Below are 22,953 nucleotides of genomic sequence, written 5' to 3'. Positions count from 1 at the left end.
TAATGCACAAAGATGGGCGGAAGCAGCAGCAGGGCAGAAGGGAAGCGGATCCAAGTACTCTCCGTTCTCGTCAGCCGGCGTGTTGTGCTCGGTGCCAGCGGCCACTCCAGGGCCGCACAGTATGGATGGCTAGGCAGTGTGCATCGTTCACGACCGTGCCTTTCGATGCTTGCCACTGCAGGCTGTCATTGTTAAATATGATAACAGAGATTTTTATATATATATATATATATATATATGTATATATATATATATATATATATATATATATATATATAAATGTTTTTAATAAAAAATAAAAAAGGAGAGCAATGATGACATGTCAAATCGAATGAACAATACTGAGCTCTCCATGAAAAAAAAAAAAAAAGTTAAATATGATAACAGAGATATATATATTTTTTTTTAACTACATTGATATTGTATTTATGCTAAATGTGGCTGTAGGTTTTGGCTGAGCTGCTACTTACTACAAAGGTGCCTGAATTATACACCACCTTGCAATGACAATAAAGATTCTAATTTTAATTCTAGTTGCATGGTGTAGATTTCTAAATGTTTATTTATTTATTTATTTTTTTTACTTTTGTTGGCTAAAAATGCTCGTGAAAGTGTTTTCCCACATCTTTAAATAAATCTTCAAAACAAGGCAATAAAATGAATGTTGTTGGTTAAATGGTTGGTTCTGACTCCGATGCCCGGTTCTGTTTCTGGCATTGATTGATCATCATGTTAATTGTCTCTTATAGTTGATATGGCATAAGTTAAGTTCCCATTCCTGTGCTCTTCGCAATGATGTCATTCTTTTATTGACTGGCAATCAGTTCCGGATCTTATCTGCTGCTGATCTCCCCACATCACCTGGGTGCAGCTTTTTACATGACCCTGAATAGAATAAAATATTAAAAAAAAAAAAAAAACAAAGATGGAATTCAGAAAAGTATCTTGGTCTTAACCTTAGTATGTGAAAATATTCACCTTATTGTTGAGCCAGCTGCTAGAATACCTTTACTGGCAGCAGAAAGAATTATTAATAATATAATTATTATTTTACATTTTACCTACATACAAAGCTGCGTACTCGGATTCCATTAAAAAGTTTTTAATTATAGTTGTAATTAATTAATGTATTTATTTATTGTGTCTATTAAGAAAGTACAATTAACTCTTTGAGTGCCAAAAACGTTAAATAACGTTTAGTAAAATCCTACGGAGGAGTGCCAAAGACGTTAAAAGACGTTTGTTTCAAAACAGCATTTGGGTGAAACTAACCATTTTCTATTGTTGATTACTGAAAAACGGAATAAGGTAGAAATTAACTTTTTCTTTCTGATGAAAGATGAGAGTCCAATCTTTCATTTGGTAGTATGTGTGTTTCCATAGTCCAAACACAACATTTTCTGTGGACCTTGAAAGATCAGTCAAAATGCTTAAATCGGCTGGCACTGGCAACATCCCGTTTCTGAAAATGTCTGGCAGTCAAAGAGTTAACACTATTCCATATTATGACAACTTGGTGAACGTTTTCTTTGTTTTTTGTTTTTAACTATACATACAGAATTTATACAGTTGCAGTTATGGACTAAAGTGCAGGCCAAGCATAATAATATGAATAGTAATAATATGATTTGTGAGTCATTGGAGAAACTCCTTTCTAGGAATACATTATCAACTACTTTGAAGAAATAATGAGTCATTTATGTGAATGTGTGATGAGCATGGCAACATTTATGCTCCGACAAACCGCAAAAACAAAAGTTTTTTAAATTTATTTTTTAAATTTATTCTGATGACTATTTTGAGTCTGTTTATAATTCCAGACATTGCACATCTTGTCTTTTATGTCTAACTTAGAGATTCCTACATCATTTCAGGGTTAGCTTTGTAGCACATAGTAACTGTATACAAGCCTCATTAGTCATTTCCATAAGCAATTTCAGACCACAGTTTCTCAGCTTTGGCAGGTGATAGCACATCATCTTTTAACAGAACTTTGAAACACACATTTAGATTTAGACTGCATTCTGATTCGGGATTGTAGTATTTAGTACTAACTAAATAAAACTGCAGTCTTTGGCATAATTCATTTTGAAGGCTACTAGCATTTTAACGTCATTATTACGGCGAGAGCAGGCTTGGTCCTGCTTAACATGCAGTGAAAAAACAACTTCACACTTGGATGACTTGGACACGTTCACATCGACAGGTTTTCCATTCATCTCTTTAGAGGTCATTTGGCTGTTCACACGCGCACACGGCTGACGAACAGGAATAGTTGCATTCATTTGTAGTCAACCGTGAGGACTCTACTGTGGTGTGAAGACACGGTTTTTAATCAATCTGGGGTTGTATTTGTACATCTTAATTCTTCATTTAACCAGGCCACAAAATATAAATTTTCTGGCCGATCTCCGATCTTTTAAAAAGTCTGACCTGCCAATCCCGATTTTTCCGATCTCGATTTTTTTTTCACAACCAGCAGCATACACCTTCAGAGTTCCAATCTTATTTTATTGGAAAACATTGAACAATATCTGTGAAATAATACAAACGGGTTGTTTGAACTGCAAATTAAGTAGTTCTCTGAAATAAAAATGAAAAGCCTATTAGTCATCTCAGCAAAAGAGGACAGTGGCTGACTTTTTCAGACCTCTGAGGAGGGAGATGAGATCGGTGGAAAAGATCGGTTTATATTTAAGCGATCGGCCGATCACCGATCCCCCAAAACTAAGTAAATCGGGGCCGATAAATCGATCGGTGCACCTCGACATAGGTGTCCTAATTATATTGTCTAAACTAGAAAAATTCCCGCGGAAATTTTGAATGGGACTGCTGACTCTTTGGTAATGAGCTGAACAGTTTAAAATTTAAACCACTGGAATCGGTCAAGAAATGTGGAAGTTAACCATAATGAACATCAACTAAAAGTATCTCACTGTCCCTGAAAATGTATTTCAAAAAATGTAAATGAGCTGAACAGTTTAAAATTTAAATGACTGGAATCGGTCAAGAAATGTGGAAGTTAACCATAATCTAAAAATATGTCACTGTCACTTTAAGAGCGCACATACATTTTTGACTTGGAGCCGTCACGCGCCCCACATTCCATTGAGATTGCATGAGAGAAGCACCCCTTCAACAAAAGCCTCTCGCGACTTAACGGTTGAAGATACAGATTCAAGAAATGACTCGTTAGAACGGCAAGGGTTTGGGGAACACGAGCATGTTCTCATTTTCTTAATCGGATAAAAAATGACCAAATGAGAGCAGGTTGAAAACTTATGATTTATCAGAAATGGAGAGAGGAAGGCGCCTGAAATTAACATGTACAAGACAGGCGAATTAGTCCGACTTCTCTTGCTTAAGGTGAAAATAAAGGTACTAAATGACACCTTAGCCAAATAAAAGTTAGTTTGTCTGAAAGAAGACACTCGTGACTACAAAATGTGAGAATTTGACGTCTAGTGACAAAAGATCGTTGCCATGGTGACGAGTTGAAGTGACGTCACGCACCCACATTGCATTGAGATTGAATGAGAGAAGCACCCCTTCAACAAAAGCCTCTCGCGACTTAACGGTTGAAGATACAGATTCAAGAAAGGGCTCGTTAGAACGGCAAGGGTTTGGGGAACACGAGCATGTTCTCATTTTCTTAATCGGATAAAAAATGACCAAATGAGAGCAGGTTGAAAACTTATGATTTATCAGAAATGGAGAGAGGAAGGCGCCTGAAATTAACATGGCAGAGATAGGCGAGTTGGTCCGACTTCTCTTCGCTTAAAGGGAAAATAAAGGTACTAAATGACACCTTAACCAAATAAAAGTTAGTTTGTCTGAAAGAAGACACTCGTGACTACAAAATGTGAGAATTTGACGTCTAGTGACAAAAGATTGTGGCAGTGGTGACGAGTTGAAGTGAAATTTTTTGTAATACATTATTTGGTTCCCGGCACTGGATGGCTAATTAGCCAACAGAGTGTGTGAGAAAGCTAATTCAGCCACTGTCTTTGAACCCGAACAGGGGGGGGGGCTTTCATTCCTTAAAAAATATTTCGACACTGAGCTAAAGATGGGAAAAATTCCTACAAAATGAGCTAAAATTCGTATCGGTGGGATAACGTATGCGCGCGCAGCGTGTCTTGGAAAAAGGTGCTTGAAGTGTGATTTTTTTTCCCATTCATTCCCAATGGGGAGTTAATTTGGGAGTTTTTTGGGAATAGCGTCGCCATGGTAACTGGGAATTCTTAGAAAAATAATAGCGCAGCGAGTCAGATCGAGCCGCATCGTTTGATACCTCATTTGTGCCGGTGCGATGTACGGTACGGGCCGCATTTTAGCGGAAAAATCGTGGAATAATATATAATAATAATAACGACAAGAAAAATAAACCACTGTCCTAGGTAGAATAACAATATGTGCCTGCTTGCTTCGCAAAGCAGTCCCATAATAATTGACAAGAATCTAAGTTTTGGTACGTTCACTGCTTGGCATGCAGCACACACGGACATTAGAAGATTTTAAGTACTATTTACTAGGGGTGTGAATTGCCAAATACCTGGCGATTCGATTCGTATCACGATTCATAGGTCACGATTCGATACCGATTCATCCTGATGCGAATTTATAAATTGATTATTGCGATTTTTTTTATTTTTACTCAAATTTAGAAAATATTAATCAGTAAACTTGTACATGTACACAGTAAGATTTGTATGAAAATGTATTTATTCATCTGAAAATTCAGACTTAAAACAAAAAAAATTATGTTTAATTCTTTGACTGCCAAAAACGTTAAATAACGTTTAGTAAAATCCTATGGAGGAGTGCCAAAGACGTTAAAAGACGTTTTTTTCAAAACAGAGGTGAAACTAACCATTTTCTATTGTTGATTACTGAAAAACGGAATAAGGTAGAAATTAACTTTTTCTTTCTGATGAAAGATGAGAGTCCAATCTTTCATTTGGTAGTATGTGTGTTTCCATAGCCCAAACACATAATTTTCTGTGGTCCTTGAAAGATCAGTCAAAAATGCTTAAATCGGCTGGCACCCACGGCATCCCTTTTCCGAAAACGTCTGGCAGTCAAATAAAAAATCGATCCGGCCGCATATCGAATAGAATATCGAATGTTCTATTAATATAACATTCTTCCATGCTTAATGTGTAAATCCTAACCCTAAGTAAGACGTTTTGTTGAATATTTCCATCAAAAATCGATGTTTAAAAATCGATTCGGCGGCATATCGAATCGATTCGAGAATTGCACGCTGTAATATCGCGATATATTGCCAGATCGATTTATTCTAACACCCCTAATATTTACATTATGGAGCAAAGTGTTTTTCGGTAATCTGTGTGCGCATAATTAAAAAAAGCGTTTATTGTAAGTAGGATTAAACTGCTGCAGGTCATTGAAGTGCTGTAAAATACTGCTGAAAAAAATTTCCTTATTGTGACCCTCATTGGCGATAAGAGATGAGGGCCGCTGAGTGCTTTTCCATGTCCAGCTGAGGCTGCATGAAGTTACTTGAAGCTTGACAGATTCTAATTTAAACCTTTGACCGCAGCATGGTGCCTGCTGGCCTGGATGGGAGGCCCGCGATACCGAACACACCCGATTATTTTACCCTACATTAGAACTTTGTGCCTTTGAGCCAAAAGGAGGTCCAGCTGACAGCAGTGCAGCATATTACCACATGGTTCAGTTGCTTCGTTTTCCCCTGTGGACTTAACTAGACATGATTCCGTACTCAGCATAGTTTGTAGTTTACAAGTCACGGCTTCAAGGGCATACTGCAGCAAGTTAACTACTAAGGGATCCTATCTGACTCTTTAAAATGACTCGTGTTTATGATGAAGTCTGGATTAGACCAAATTTCAGGCCATAAAAAAGACTTCACTTTTTACCAGAGCATTATGAAACCATGAGAAAGAATACAAAAGAGAAAAAGCCAAATAGGTGTATGTGTTTGTAAATATGTCAGTAAATAATAAATTAATATGTGTCAAATAGGATAACTATAATAATGCAAGTAAGCACACGAGCAACGGTAAAATTGTTTTTTTTTTTAAACTCATTCACTGCCATTGACAGCTATAGACGTCAAAAATTCATTTGAACTATTTCTTATTAGTTTAACATATTTTTCCATTTTTGTTTACAAGAGTATGAAAACCTAGATTGTATTTGGTACATTTATAACAGATATAAAATTTGTGATTAATCGTAAGTTAACTAGTGAAGTCATGCGATTAAATACGATTACAAATTTTAATTGCCTGATGCCCCTAATTTTTGATAATGTTTTTTTTTCTTTATATATATATTTTTAATTTTTAATCATCTTTTTTTTATATATAAGGAAAAGATTATTAAAAATTAAGGGCGTCGGGCGATAACAATTTTTAATCGTTATTAATTGCATGGCTTTACTAGTTAACTCACGATTAATCACAGATTTTATTTCTGTTCTAATACAATAAAAAAACAAGGTTTTCATACTCTTTTCAACAAAAGTGGGAAAAAATGTTAAACTAATAGAAATAGTTCAAATGAATTTTTGACGTCTATAGCCGTCAATGGCAGTGAATGAGTTAATTGTTACAATATTTGGCATCACTTCCCCTCTTTACTGTCATCTATTGTCCCAAGTAAAGTGTTTAATTCTACAACCAGTCAGTGAAAATATACAAATACTATATATAGTATACTGGGCGTGTGTGTTAAATATAGTATATGATGTGCAGATGCATGTGAAAACTGTACGAAGTAAAGCAAAGCTGGAAGGAACGATATGCAATTAGCTCATCTAAAGGTTATCTAATATGACGTCTGTGCATATCACAGAGGGAAAAGGCCTTGCTAAAAATGGCAGTGCCTTTTCTGTGGGTAGTGTGCTATTTTTCTTCCCTCTAGCTTTCATCTGGCATTTCCACATGGTCAGTTGAGCATTCCTCGTCCATCCTTATTTCACAGCAACTCTCACTCAACTCATCCATTTGCAAACTCTGCATAAATAAAATACTTGAAACAACATGCACTCACTTTAATTAACATCTTTGACTGCCAGCCAATCGCAGTTTGCCCCAAAAAATAATGATAATGAATAGGGGTGTGAATTGCCTAGTAGCTGGCGATTCGATTCGTATCACGATTCATAGGTTACGATTCGATTCGATTAATCCCGATACGAATTTATAATTGATTATTGCGATTTTTTTTTTCTCACATTTAGAAAATACTAATCAGTAAACCTGTACATGTACACTGTAAGATTTGTATGAAAATGTATTTATCTGAAAATTCAGGCTTATAACTGAGCCACTGCATTTAACAAACAGGTGTGAACAGCACTGAAATCAAATATTAAGGCTTAATGTTCCATTAGTATAACTTTCTTCCATGCTTAATGTGTGAATCCTAACCCTAAGTAAGACGTTTTGTTGAATATTCCCATAAAAAAAAATTATGTTTAAAAATCGATTCGGCCGCATATCGATTCGATTCGAGAATTGCCCGCTGTAATATCGCGATATATTGCCGAATCGATTTTTTTTCTAATACCCCTATTAATTAACATATTTGACTGCCAGCCAATCGCAGGTTGCCCCCCCAAAATAATCTTAATGAATAGGGGTGTGAATTGCCTAGTAGCCGGCGATTCAATTCGTATCACGATTCATAGGTCACGATTCGATTAGATTAATCCCGATATGAATCTATAAATTGATGTTTGCGATTTTTTTACAACTCGAATTGAGAAAATACTAATCAGTAAACTTGTACATGTACACTGTAAGATTTGCAGTCTGTTTCATGTTTAACAGCACTGAAAGAAAATATTAAGGCTTAATGTTCCATTAATATAACATTCTTCCATGCTTAACTCATTCACTGCCATTGACGCCTATAAATGTCAAAAATTCATTTGAACTTTCTATTAGTTTAACATTTTTTTCCCCACTTTTGTTAACAAGAGAATGAAAACCTAGACATTTTGTTTTTAAGAATCTTTTCTTTCTTTTTTAAGAAAAGATTATTAAAAATTAGGGGTGTCAGGCGATTATTTTTTTTAATTTGTAATTAATCGCATGACTTCAATAGTTAACTCACAATTAATCACAAATTTTATATATGTTAGAAATGTAGAATAACATTTGTTTTATAGGTTTTCATACTCTTGTTAACAAAAGTGGGGGAAAAAATGTTAAACTAATAGAAATAGTTCAAATGAATTTTTGACGTTTATAGCCGTCAATGGCAGTGAATGAATTAATGTGTGAATCCTAACCCTAAATAAGACGTTTTGTTGAATATTTCCATAAAATATTGATGTTTGAAAATCGATTCGACCACATATCGATTCGATTCGAGAATTGTGCACTGTAATATCGTGATATATTGCCGAATCGATTATTTCTAACACCCCTAATAATGAATATTGTAGTGAATACCGATGTTGTGGCTGATGAATAATTTGTGTTGCTCCATTGACCATTCTTCTATAAGGCCCTTATGGCACTGAATTAATTAAGAACAGCAATGTGGTCAAGTAACTAGGGGTGTTAGAAAAAATCTATTCGGCAATATCTCGCGATATTACAGCGCGCGATTCTCGAATCGATTCGATATGCCGCCGAATCGATTTTTGATGGAAATATTCAGCAAAACGTCTTACTTAGGGTTAGGATTTACACATTAAGCATGGAAGAAAGTTATATTAATGGAACATTAAGCCTTAATATTTGATTTCAGTGCTGTTCAAACCTGTTTGTTAAATGCAGTGGGCTCAGTTATAAGCCTGAATTTTCAGATAAATAAATACATTTTCATACAAATCTTACAGTGTACATGTAGAAGTTTACTAATTTGTATTTTCTAAATTAGAATTTTAAAAAAATCGCAATGATTAATTTATGGATTCGTATCGGGATTAATCGGTATCGAATCGAATCGTGACCGATGAATCGTGATCCGAATCGAATCGCCAGGTACTAGGCAATTCACACCCCTACAAGTAACATTGTTTCTTCTATATTGACATTTTCTGTCCTCAGCCCGCAGCAGGTTTAAATCAATAACCGGAGATTGCTCCTGAGAGGAGATCAAATGACAGAGTGGACTAACCGCCGAGGAATAGAATCACGTTCTGATTGGACTTGCCTGGAGCCGATCGTTCATTGTGGCCGATAACATGCTTTGTTTGTTTGTATTGGTTTGTTGATGTTTCTCAGGGGGAAATTTCCCCGCTGCTTAGACAGACTCAATAAAGGCGAAGAAGAAACATCTTGGCAGTCTATTATTAAATGGGATTGCTTTGCTGCTGGCTTGCTGCAGACTCCAAATTTAGCATTACGCTAAGCATTTAACATCAGAGAAGGCAGACGACGCAGTCAAACCACACTCTTCAATTCAGCTAAATTGTCAGATGATCCTATATTTTGCTGGTGAAGTCACACGTCGTGGGCTGCTAGGTCGGTGTCACAAAGTAGAAAGGAAATGTATTGATTCTGAATAACATCATCAAGAACAAATAACACTGTGTACAGTGAGCGTACCTAACAAGACAATGAGTACAAATATGAAAAAATAAATGGTTGTAAAATGATGGAAATTGCATGTACGTTGTTTGCAAAATAAAATGGAATGGCAAAATGATCAGCATTTAACGGCCTTGACAGAAGTCGCTTTTAACCTTGACCGAATGACATTAAAGCAACTTCAGGTAGTTGGAAAGCGAGAATTAACTCTTTCTCATATTTGTCTAATATAATTTGGCTAATTCTTGAAAGTGTGTATCAAATCTATTTTGAATTTCATAAATAAGGCACTTTTGATTTACTGTACAATCTTCAGTCACATGATTGTACAAACTAGCTTATACTGTATTGAATGTTGTTTTTGTCGGTTGAACCGTTGAATTTAAGCAGAGTGGGTATTTGAAGCACAGGCTGATGCGTTTGTTTTCAAGGCAACGCCCACAAGAGAGCGTTGAACTGTGGACGGTTTCACATTTACTCTTAAGGCTCGCTCGTCCACCTTATAATTATCCAGACAGCAGTTAATTGATGTTTACAAAATGTGGGGGGGAAATACTATAACTCATTGTATTGTCACTGCACTGTTACGGGAAAAGCTAACAGTTTTGTCCATTGGTCACTTCATGGACAAAAGTCAAAATATCTGGAGAAAAAAAACACATCTAACTTTGTGTTTGTCCTTTCTCTTCCATGAATGACATCATCTACCAACCGTGATACAAATGATGCTAAAATGTAATTATCACTAGGGGTGCGAAGTACCCGGCGATTCGATTCGCATCACGATTCATAGGTCACGATTCGATTCGATTAATCCCGATACGAATCTATAAATTGATGATTGCGATTTTTTTTAACTCAAATTTAAAACATACTAATCAGTAAACTTGTACATGGACACTATAAGATTTGTATGAAAATGTATGTATTTATCTGAAAATTCAGGTTGCAGTCTGTTTCATGTTTGAACAGCACTAAAATAAAAATATTAAGGCTTAATGTTCCATTAATATAACTTTCTTCCATGCTTAATGTGTGAATCCTAACCCTAAGTAAGACGTTTTGTTGAATATTCCCATAAAAAAATTATGTTTAAAAATTGATTCGGCCGCATATCGATTCGATTCGATTAATCCCGATACGAATCTATAAATTGATTATTGCGATTTTTTTACAACTCGAATTGAGAAAATACTAATCAGTAAACTTGTACATGTACACTGTAAGATTTGTTCCATTAATATGACATTCTTCCATGCTTAATGTGTGAATCCTAACCCTAAGTAAGACGTTTTGTTGAATATTCCCATAAAAAAAAAAAAAAAGTTTAAAAATCGATTCGGCCGCATATCGATTCGATTCGAGAATCGCGTGCTGTAATATCGCGATATATTGCCGAATCGATTTTTTCTAACACCCCTAGTTACTTGACCACATTGCTGTTCTTAATTAATTCAGTGCCATAAGGGCCTTATAGAAGGATGGTCAATGGAGCAAGCACAAATATTCATCTGCCACAACATCGGTATTCACTACAATATTCATTATTAGCGGTGTTAGAAATAATCGATTTGGCAATATATCACGATATTACAGTGCGCAATTCTCGAATCGAATCGATATTCGGTCGAATCGATTTTCAAACATCAATATTTTATGGAAATATTCAGCAAAACGTCTTACTTAGGGTTAGGATTCACACATGAATTCATTCACTGCCATTAGGGTTAGGGTTAGATTTTAGTCTATATATTGCCGAATCGATTTTTTTTTCTTTTTCTTTTTTTTTCTTTTTTTTCTTTTTTTTTCTAATGAGAGCTCAGTATTGTTCATTCGATTTGACATCATCATTGCTCTCCTTTTAAAAAAAAAAAAAAATTCAATAAATAATCGATCGAATCGATTTTTTTCTAACACCCTTAATGATCACCCTCCAATTCTTATTTTTGCAGAGTGCCCACCTGGCAATGATGGACTCTTTAATGATGGCGTACTCGGTCGACATTTTGACCGTGGAGAAGGTGATGGCCGGCGTTCGCCGATATTCGTCATGCTATTCTGAAGAGGAAACGCCGTATGACACAGAAGATGCGCTCACCACTTGGATCAACAAGGTTAGTGGAACACAGTATTCATTTATCTTGTCTTATCACTATACTGCATTAAACGAGTAACTAGATCAGGGGTGCTCAAGTTCGGTCCTCGAGCTCCCCTATCCAGCCTGTTTTCCATGTTTCCCTCCTGCAGCACAGCTCAATCTAATGATCAGCTAATCAGCCAGCTTAGCCTGATAACGATCCTGATCATGAATCAGGTGTGTTAGTGGAGAGAAACATGGAAAAACAGGCTGGAAGGGGGGCTCTCCAGGACCGAACTTGAGCACCCCTGAACTAGATGTAACATGAAGCAGAGAGAAGAAGAGTTGGTTGACTCATTTATAATTTGATTTGATTAATGTGTCTGAAGAAAGATTCCAGTGCTCTTTCAGATCCTCATATTTTGATACGAAGTCAAAGACCCAACTGTCCTTCAAGCAAGTGTTCCCTCCCATAACGGTGCAAACACACCTTTTGAGTTGGGCCCGTCTACCAAAATAGCAAAAGAAAGAAGACACTACCCATGCACACCATTGCTTTGGACTAGGGCTGTGCTATTAATCGAAATTCAATTTCAATTTTCAATTATTATGCTCCACAATTACAAAATTAGTATAATGGTAAACAAAAATAAAAGATTATTAATACTAATTTTGAGTTTTTTAAATTTATATATTTGCACCTTTTTTTAATTTAATTTTTTATAATTAATTTAATATATCTTGTTCGGTCCAAAAGTAACCTGCATAATTAATTATAATGTTTCAAAGAGATGTACTTGTCTTAATATTTTTTTACATGTTTAAACAAAAAAACTAATGATTATCCTAATCATGATTGCAATTATTACCAAATTAATTGTTCCTTCTTCATAATCGAGCAGCCGTACTTTGGACTAAAACAGAGGTGGGCAATCTCGGTCCTCGAGGGCCGGAGTCCTGCAGGTTTTGTAGGTTTCTCACTTCCAACACAAGCTGATTCCAATCAACAGGATCGTTATCAGGCTTATGCAGAGCTTGCTGATGAGCTGATCATATATCAGCTGTGTTGGAGAAGGGCAACACGCAAAACCTGCAGGACTGCGGCCCTCGATGCCCACCTCTGGACTAGAATGTTTTTATATAATGGACTATAAGAATATGAAATCCCAAAATTACTTGCAATTCTCAAACTTAGTTGGAATTGGAGTTTACTAGGGGTGGGAATCTTTGAAAGTCTCACGATTCGATTCCGATTTTTGGGCATGCGATTCGATTCGGAATCTGTTTTCGATTAGGAACGATTTTTGATTCGCAATGATTAGATTGGCAATGATTTGTGCTTCAATCTATAGATGGGCAAGGAATTGTAATGATCTACTCCAGTCTGACTCGCTAATGCTAATTAGCGCGTTACTTGCAGCACTTTTATCACTCAAAAGAACGGTTCCACACTGCAAAAAAACTACTTTTATTGGAATAACTTGATCGTGACTTTTTCCTTCTACTCTCTAATGTGGCTACAACTTAACAGTGTATCAGACCGCGTGGAACCACACTGCCCCTAAGTGGCCAAATAGAGTACCACATGAACAGCACTCCAAATAAAGGCACACACAGACAAAAAGGCAAGACAGTATAAAATAATTGAAATTAAATCGATTTTTGGACATTTAAAATCGATTCTGAATCATACTAAATGAGAATCGCGATTCTTAAGAGAATTGACTTTTTTGGCACACACCTCGAGTTTACTATACTGTAGAAATAAGTTCTCCGATGCCCACACTTCACTTTATTATTAAATATTTGTGTATTATGGTCTGTCTGACAGTTCTAGTTCTCATTAGGTTGTGTAGTTGTACCCTACAGTTGGCCAGTCAGTCTAATAGTGTATATTCAGACTATCTTGTAACTATTATTAGTTTGGAAGCTATGAATAATTTGAGCCAATTATTATTTGTGCTTTTGCTAGCAAAGCAAAAGTTGATCCCGCTTCCGCTCCCATTTTCCCATTTAGATCAACGAGTATCTGAAAGACACTGTGGATCAGGAGGAGAAGAAAAAGAAGGAGGCGCAGAGTGCAGAGACTGCAGAAAGTCCTCGGGTGAGTAACTCCTTTCTCAGCAGAAACATGCAGATCTTTGTGTGACTGACAGCACGAGACGAGCTACGCAAATCCACTTTATGAATTTAAGTCCTTGACATCTGTGTCGCTCGGCTATCTGGAAGCCGCTTCCTCGAAACTTAAGCCACTAAAATCCCGCTTTCATCAAAGGAATCACAAAAAGTTTGGATTTAAATCTTTGCAAGACTAAATCTTTGCCGTAACCAGAGCATAAGCACGTTCTTGTCAAATTAGGCCAATCATTTTTTTTGTGTGAGACCACTAAATGTCCAGCCTGCAGTCCCAATCTGTTACATAATAATGGTATTAACAGTCATTACAAATGCCATAAGGCAGAATCTTCAATTCATGTGTGTGTCTGTGCATGTGTGAGTTTGTAACAATGTTTGCAATAACTTCTTCATTGAACCACACATTCAGTTATTTGAATCTTGCAAAATAGGCTTCCTTACTATGAAGCCCATTCGCCGCCCTAAATCATGCAGATAGTAAATGAAGTCATTGTGATTTCCAGGGCTGTGCCCAAAAATCGATTCTCATTTAGTGCGATTCAGAATGGATTTTAAAGGTCCTAAAATCGATTTTATTTCAATTATTTTATACTGTCTAGGTCTGCGCCTTTATTTGGAGCGCTGTTCATGTTGTACCTGATTTGGCCACTTAGGGGCAGTGTGATTCTTTTGAGTGATAAAAATTCCGCGAGTAGCGCGCTAATTAGCATTAGCGAGTTAGACTGGAGTAGATCAGTACGATTCCTTGCACATCTATAGATTGAAGCAAAAATCATTGTCAATCAAATCATTTTGAATCAAAAATCGTTCCTAATCGAAAAAAAAAAAAACGATTCTGAATCGAATCGCAGACCCAAAAATTGGAATCGAATCGAATCGTGAGACATTCAAAGAATCCCACCCCTAGTGTGTACCTACCCAATCCTGTGGTGTAGGTGCGTGTCTCACTACCCATTCCTGCGCCTGCAGATTTCACTGTTTGATGCTGATCTGAGAGGTCAGAGTGCAGAGGCAGCACAGCATGCCCCGACTGACCTCACATTATTTCATCATCACTTCTTTCAAGCTACATCATTTACAATCCCTTTTGAAGTCTAAAATATCAGAACATAAAAAAACGCGTTTAAAATATACATCTATAATAGTTGTTTAAAAAGGAAATACAAAAACACATTTGTAGTACGTGTCGTAATATCGATAAATGTTTTAAATTAATTTGCGCGTTAAACTGTCATACTGGTTTCACAGTTCACACTGTATTTAAAGGGCAAGTCAAGTCAAAACAGTAAAAAGTAAATAGTACAGTTATATAATATGTCTTATGTGCACCCACTAATCTAAAGACGGCATTCTGAGTAACATTTTGTTTGTGAAATATGAATTGACCAACAAAATCCAGCCGTTTTCATCCATCTCAGTAGGCGGCCATTTTGCCACTTGATGTTGAAAATGAAAATGACATCACGGTTGCTCAGAGCTCAGGTAACGATCAATCACCTGTTTGTTTTTTTATGTGGGCATGTGATTTTTGCAAGCTGAGCCGTGATTGGTCGTTTCATCCCGGGCAACTGTGATGTCATTTTCAGATGACAGCTAGTTGCAAAATGGCCGCCCCATGATTTTGCTGCTATATGAATGTGTTTTTAGACTAGTGGGAGCGCATTGATTAGAACACGGTTCACCAATTCTATGCCTTGAGGTCCGGAGTCCTGTAGGTTTGAGATGTTTCCGCCTACCAACACACCTGATACGGGGCGGCCATTTTGCCACTTGCTGTCGACTGAAAATGACATCACAGTGCCTAAGGGCTCAGGTAACGCCCAATCGTGTCTGTTTGGTCATATGATGTTGTTGTTGTTTGTTACCTGAGCCCTGAACAACCCTAATGTTATTTTCAGTCGACATCAGGTCAAAAAATGGACGCCTCCTGACATGATTAAAAACAGAAGGATTTTGTGTCTTAATTCATATTTCATCCTCTTTTCAGTGAGACATGGAGACATATTTGGCATCCAAGGGAATTCATGATAAGGACATAGAGTGGCATCATCTTTTTAATTTCATCAAAAAGGGGAATGTTTGTTTGTTTGTGTGTCTTCATGCAGAGATGGTTGATGAGAACCTTCCATCTCCCCTGGGGGGTTTGATTTGGCCCTCTAAGCAGATTTTAGTCTCAGTTTGAGCCCATTTAGCCTCCACAACATGGGACCTCGCTTTGATTAGGATTATGCCATCTTATTTACACACTTAGGGCAGAAGTAAAAAAAAAAAAAAAAAAAAAAAAATCATTTGAACTTTTGTGTAGCAGACAGCACTCTGGATTTGAGGAATTTAGACAAAAAAAGTAAATAAATCAACATGAAACTAAAGAAATAACGTCATTTCAATGAACATTCATTTCAACCTTTTTGCTTTCTGCTCCACTTTTTCTTCCCAGACTATAAGATCAAAGATATGTCCCGATTACAAAATATTAGGGTATTGTAAATTTTGTTGTGCTTAAACATTATTGATGAATATTGTGTAATCTTTCATCAGTAACTCATTCACTGCCATTGCCATTATAAATGTCAAAAATTCATTTGAACTATTTCTATTAGTTTAACATATTTTTTCTACTTTTGTTAACAAGGGTATGAAAACCTAGATTTGTTTTATTGTACATTTAGAACAGAAACATTTGTGATTAATTTTGAGTTAACTATTGAAGTCATGCGATTAATTACGATTAAAAAATGTAATCCTCTGACGCCCCTAATTTTTAATAATCATCTCGTCAGGAGATAAAAAATGTTTTTATTGTAATTAATCGGATGACTTCACTAATTAACTCACGATTAATCATAAATTTTATATCTGTTCTAAATGTACAATAACATTTGTTTTTTTAGGTTTTCATACTCTTGTTAACAAAAGTTGGGGGGGGAATGTTAAACTAATAGAAATAGTTCAAATGATTTTTTGACGTTTATAGCCGTCAATGGCCGTGAATGAGTTAAGGTACTTTCCTATGTTCTTTTTGTTTTCTTTTTTAACGAGACTATTCCTCAGAGCAGCTTTACAAATGTTCATGTCCCAAATCCTCCATTTTGTATCACGCTCCCCTTCTTCCAGAATCCCTCCTACCCCCCTCCTACCACCACATGTCCAATTTGGACTCTACAGAGAGCAGTGGATGCAAGGTCATTGAATTTTTAGCTGCTTGTTGTATGGGGAACAAAAATACCACATTTTCTTTGCAATTGCACGTAATTTTATACTTTATGCAAGGTGTCGTTTATAATATTTTTGATGCCACTAATAATAAAAATCAAAGTTATAATCAAATAAAATGACTTAATTAATAATAAGAAAAACATTTCTGGTAGATTTTACTACATCATGCTTGATTTTGCGATCTATATATTCGACCCACTCCAGACGCTCCCACAAATGTTTTTTTTTTCTTTCAGAACTCAGGTGAACTTGTGTTAACTCATTCACTGCCATTGACGGCTATAGATGTCAAAAATTCATTTTAACTATTTCTATAAGTTTAACATTTTCCCCCCACTTTTGTGAGTATGAAAACATTTTTTTAAATTGTAATAGAACAGATAGAAAATTTGTGGTTAATTGTGAGTTAACTAGTGAAGTCATGCGATTAATTACGATGACAAATTTTAATCGTCTGATGCCCCAAATTTTTTATAATCTTGTCTTTAAAAAAAGAAAAAGAAACGATTATTTAAAATAAATAAATAAAATGTATTATTTTTTTGAAGAAAAGATTATTAAAAATTAGGGGCGTCAGGGGATTACATTTTTGAATCATAATTAATCGCATGACTTCACTAGTTAACTCACAATTAATCAAAAAATTTATATCTGTTTTAAATGTAAAATAATTGTATTTCTAGGTTTTCATACTCTTGTTAACAAAAGTGGAAACAATTTTAAACTAATAGAAATAGTTCAAATGAATTTGTGACGTCTATAGCCGTCAATGGCAATGAATAAGTTAATGTACAGAGATTTGCCAATTTGCTTGAAAATGTTCTACTTTTTATTTCTTAAACAATATTGGAACACCACATTTGCTTTACGATGTGAAAGCTTTGAAGTCAACAGCAAACAGAAAAATAAACCTGATTAACAAATAACGTTGTCCTACTTTGGATTATGTGTTTGTTTCTCCTTTGATGTCATCAAACCTCAGCTGGTGACTTAAATTAGCATTAGTATGACTTTAATCACATCAGCAGAATCCAACACAGTGAACTTTCATCCACTCACAGATTTAGATTTCCACTCACAATTCATGTTTAAAATAGCACATTAAATTCTTTGAAAGTCAATTTTAGGAAAGATAGTTGTTTACATCAGACAGTTTTAGCTGAAAACTGTGGTTTGATTTACGAACAGCCTTTTGACAATGAAAATATGAAAAACAAAATATTTAATTTACTAAGGTGTTCTTAGCTTTAGTTAAAAAAAATCACTACTTCATCCATCTATACCAATTTCATTATACAACTATGTACCATAAAGTATTTTTAACAGTAGAAAGTCGCTTCTGGAAAAGCCATAACAACCACGGCAATTTTAGGCAATGGCAATCATTGTTCGTGCGGGTACTGATAAACCAGCACTAAACGTCCTATGATTTATTTACGGTACTGTTGGCTGATTGTTATGTTTTGTTGTTTCTCTAAATGCATGTTTTGCAATCAGGTCAATAAACATGCCTCAAATGCTAATGAAAACAGTCTTTAGGCAAGACTTTCTGCCATATCTTTGTTTCCAATGCAAATGTGCAACGTTTAATCTATGTAACTCATTCACTGCCATTGACGCCTATAGACGTCAAAAATCAATTTGAACAATTTCTATTAGTTTTACTTTTTTTTTTTTACTTTTGTTAACAAAGGTATGAAAACCTAGAAAAAAATCATTGCACATTTCGAACAGATTTAAAATTTGTTATTAATCCTGAGTTAACTAGTGAAGTCATGCGATTAATTACAATTAAAAAAAAATTATCATCTGACGCCCCTAATTTTTAATAATCTTTTCTTTTCTTTTTTTTAATTGAGAGTTAACTAGTAAAGTCATGCGATTAATTACAATTAAAAAATGAAATCACCCAACACCCCTCATTTTTAAATGATCTTTTCTTTAAAAAAAACAAAGATTTACAAAAGAAAAAAAATATTAAAAATTAGGGACAGTCAGGCGATTAAAATTTGTCATTGTAATTAATCGCACGACTTTACTAGTTAACTCACAATTTTATATCTGTGCTTTCATACTCTTGTTAACAAAAGTGGGGGAAAAAATTATATATACAACTATTTTAACTCATTCACTGCCATAAATTCATTTTAAAAAAAGATTATAAAAAATTAGGGGCGACAGGAAATTACATTTTTAAATTGTAATTAACCGCATTACTTCACTAGTTAACTCACAATTAATCACAAATTTCATATCTGTTCTAAATGTACAATAAAAACAATTCTAGGTTTTCATACTCTCGTTAACAAAAGTGGAAAAAAAATTTAAACTAATAGAAATAGTTCAAATGAATTTTTGACGTCTATAGCCGTCAATGGCAGTGAATGAGTTCAAATTGACTATGTGGACACGTTCTTCACACTGTTTCATATCTACGGTCTTGTCTGTGCGTGCCAATCATGCTGTTGACTAAACTTCACTAACGGGTATTTCTTTGTTGTTGCTGTTTGCCTTTTGCTACTGCAGTCTCCAACCAAGTGGTACATGAAGCTTGTGCCTGTAAGTCAACCCATCAACGCTAATCCCTTCCTTCATCGTACCATTCGTGACCCTCACTGGCGCCACCTTGTGCTTTGAACCCACTACAGCAAAACAAAGCTCTACTGCTCCTTTAAGCTCTTTAAGTAGAAATGACTGCATCAACTACATTTTAGCATGTCAATTTGCATGCATGGATGGTGTTGGGTTCAAGTTTTGTTTCAAGTTTTTTTTAGTTTCTGTGCGGGGTAACTGCCTGTTTCTGTCCTGTTAATTACACCCGACTTCACTGGCTGTAATATAATCACAGATTTACCACTGGACTGCACCCATTTGTTTTGACCCCTCCAACAATAGTTCAGATTATGAATAGGCTGAATGAAACATTTCCATTCAAAAGTACTGGAAAAGTGAAGACATTTTATTTATTGTAGGCATGTAATATATTTATATTTGATTCATTTTAGCTTTCAAGGTGTTGATATAGTTATCACCAGTCAAGTATGCAAAAATCACAGAGGAATTTACAATGTAATAATTGCACAGTAACAAAAAAAAATAAAAAAATATTTCCTTAAAAATGATTTGTCTCAGTTTGACAGCACTTGGCAGGAAATGATTGTCTGGTAGACTTTCCTTTGGCGTACATTGGCACTTTGAACTCTGTCATGCCTTGTGATGCATCCTCTCTCCAAACACAACTGAGATATTGATATTGAACTTTGCTCATAATTCTATCATTATTAACTCATTAACTGCCATTGACGGCTATAAACGCCAAACATTCATTTGAACTATTTCTATTAGTTTAAAAAAAATCCCACTTTTGTTGAAAATCTCGATTTAGTTTTGTACATAAAATTTGGGATTAATCGCGAGTTAACTAGTAAAGTCATGTGATTAATTACAATTAAACTTTAATCGACTGACGCCCCGAATTTTTTATAATATTTTCTTTTTCTTTCTTTTTTATTCATTCACTGCCATTGACGGCTATAAACGTCAAAAATTCATTTGAACTATTTCTATTAGTTTAACATTTTTCCACTTTTGTTAACGAGAGTATGAAAACCTAGAATTTTTTTTTACTGTATATTTAGAACAGATATGAAATTTGTGATTAATCGTGAGTTAACTAGTGAAGTAATGCGGTTAATTACAATTTAAAAATGTAATTCCCTGTCGCCCCTAATTTTTTATAATCTTTTTTTAAATGAATTTATGGCAGTGAATGAGTTAAAATAGTTGTCGATTAATTTAATTTAATTTTTATTGTACATTTAGAACATCGTGAGTTAACTAGTGAAGTCATGTGATTAATTACAATTAAAAACATTTAATTGCCTCTTGGCCCTAATTTTTTAATAATCTTTTTTTAATGAATTTATGGCAGTGAGTGAGTTAAAGCTCAAGCCATAATCATGCTAAAAACAACAAATTTAAGTGAATGAATTTTTCTTTCATATTGCTTCCTGCAATTACATTTACAAACTGATTGACAACAAACAGCTCTGCCTGCAGGATGATGTTGTCTGCAAAATATTCCCACGTTGACTAACGTTGACGCTTTCCAGGCCCGCTACAGGAAGGAGCAGAGCAGCAGCCAGGTGATGCCCTGGATCCCCCTGGTGGACAACCTGCTGAAGGACAGCGCCGACGGATCAGCACTGGGCGCTCTGCTGCACTTCTACTGCCCCCAGCTGCTGCCTCTCCACGGTAAGAGTTGTTTTGTAGCACAATGTCGCTCATTCAGACACAGATGCTTAAGGCCAGAATCCTAAAAGTTTGAGATGTCTTCTGTCGTGTCAACTGACAAGATTTCCTGTTTTACATAATGGAATGTGAAGCTACAAAATCACATCAGCTGTTCATCTTGAGTGCAAAACAAAAGATCAATCAGTGAACCTTGTTTTCTTTTCAATTGCGTTGCTCCGCCCACTCAATCATCAATCATTCAATCGTCATTCACCGCCACTTAAATAGCCTCACATTTCCCAAGCAGAGGACTCCATTTGCGATCATTCGCACCCACCAAGAGAATCTCGTAAGCACGAGCAGGCTGATGGCTCCCTCCGTGTTCCCAGATTTGTGTCTGAAGCAGAACATGACGCTGGCGGATCGTCTCTACAACGTGCAGCTCGTTCGGAATTTCTGTCGGGACAACCTGGAAGGCTGCTGCCACTTCACTTTGGAGGATATGCTGTATGGCTCGTCCACACTCAAGGTACTCAGCAAAAAAGCAACTCTTTGAAATGTTGTGTTACTTTGGGGGCATTTTTTTACATGTCGCTGAATCACAATCATTGCTCTTGGTTAGAAAAAAATACTTTTTTGGTGTTACTGCTACAAAGCACATGAAAAAGTTAAATGGTAAAATGGAGTGCACTTATATTGTGCTTTTATCTGCACCATATGGTGCTCAATGTGCTTTACAAGTTGGAGGATATTTCATATGAGGACCAAAACTGTCAAAATAAAAAATAAAAATGACTAGATAAATAAACAAATAAAAGTGAAAATAAAAACAGATGTAAAAAAATATAATTAAAAATTTAAATGCAAAAAATAAATATAAATGGAAATCAAACAACTATATATTACAGCGCGCAATTCTCGAATCAATTTGAAATGCGGCCGAATCGATTTTTAAACATAATTTTTTTATGGGAATATTCAACAAAACGTCTTACTTCACACATTAAGCATGGAAGAAAGTTATATTAATGGAACATTAAGCCTTAATATTTTTATTTCAGTGCTGTTCAAACATGAAACAGACTGCAACCTGAATTTTCAGATAAATAAATAAATGTTCATACAAATCTTATAGTGTACATGTACAAGTTTACTGATTAGTATTTTCAAAATTTGAGTTAAAAAAAATCGCAATCATCAATTTATAGATTCGTATCGGGATTAATCGAATCGAATTGTGACCTATGAATGGTGATACGAATCGAATCGCCGGGTACTTCACACCCCTAGTGATAATTACATTTTAGCATCATTTGGATCACGGTTGGTAGATGATGTCATTCATAGAAGAGAAAGGACAAACACAAAGTTAGATGTGTTTTTTTTTCTCAGATATTTTGACTTTTGTCCATGAAGTGACTAATGGACAATACAATGAGTTATAATATTTTCCCCACATTTTGTAAACATTAATTAACTTATGTCTGAATCATCAAGACCCAAAAATTGAATTTAAGCTTTGAAACAATTTGTCAAAATAAGGATAATTATAAGGTGGACGAGCGAGCCTTAAGAGTAAATTTGAAACCGTCCACAGTTCAACGCTCTCTTGCGGGCGTTGCCTTGAAAACAAACGCATCAGCCTGTGCTTCAAATACCCACTCTGCAACCTGTTTGTTAAATGCAGTGGCTCAGTGACAAGCCTGAATTTTCAGATAAATAAATAAAATTTCATAGAAATCTTACAGCGCA

The 22,953-nt window shown here is 35.4% G+C and overlaps 1 protein-coding gene across 4 annotated transcripts in view; it reads left to right on the top strand.

The window, feature by feature from the left end:
* The window catches only part of camsap2a (calmodulin regulated spectrin-associated protein family, member 2a), a 51,397-nt gene that overhangs the window by 10,687 nt on the left and 17,757 nt on the right, over positions 1–22,953 (top strand). For 2 of the 4 annotated variants that reach the window (XM_077583738.1, XM_077583736.1), the window contains exons 3-7: positions 11,492–11,653; positions 13,634–13,720; positions 19,495–19,527; positions 21,081–21,222; positions 21,591–21,730. In XM_077583738.1, the coding sequence (XP_077439864.1) occupies positions 11,492–11,653; positions 13,634–13,720; positions 19,495–19,527; positions 21,081–21,222; positions 21,591–21,730 (564 nt within the window). The remainder of the gene's footprint in view (positions 1–11,491; positions 11,654–13,633; positions 13,721–19,494; positions 19,528–21,080; positions 21,223–21,590; positions 21,731–22,953) is intronic. The other 2 variants (XM_077583739.1, XM_077583737.1) reach the window with 1 other exon arrangement.

This window comes from Vanacampus margaritifer, chromosome 13, assembly GCF_051991255.1.
Source record: "Vanacampus margaritifer isolate UIUO_Vmar chromosome 13, RoL_Vmar_1.0, whole genome shotgun sequence".
Taxonomy (NCBI): Eukaryota; Metazoa; Chordata; class Actinopteri; order Syngnathiformes; family Syngnathidae; genus Vanacampus; species Vanacampus margaritifer.
The sequence above is the reverse complement of the archived record's forward strand: the minus strand, read 5'-3'. Positions and strand labels throughout refer to the sequence as shown.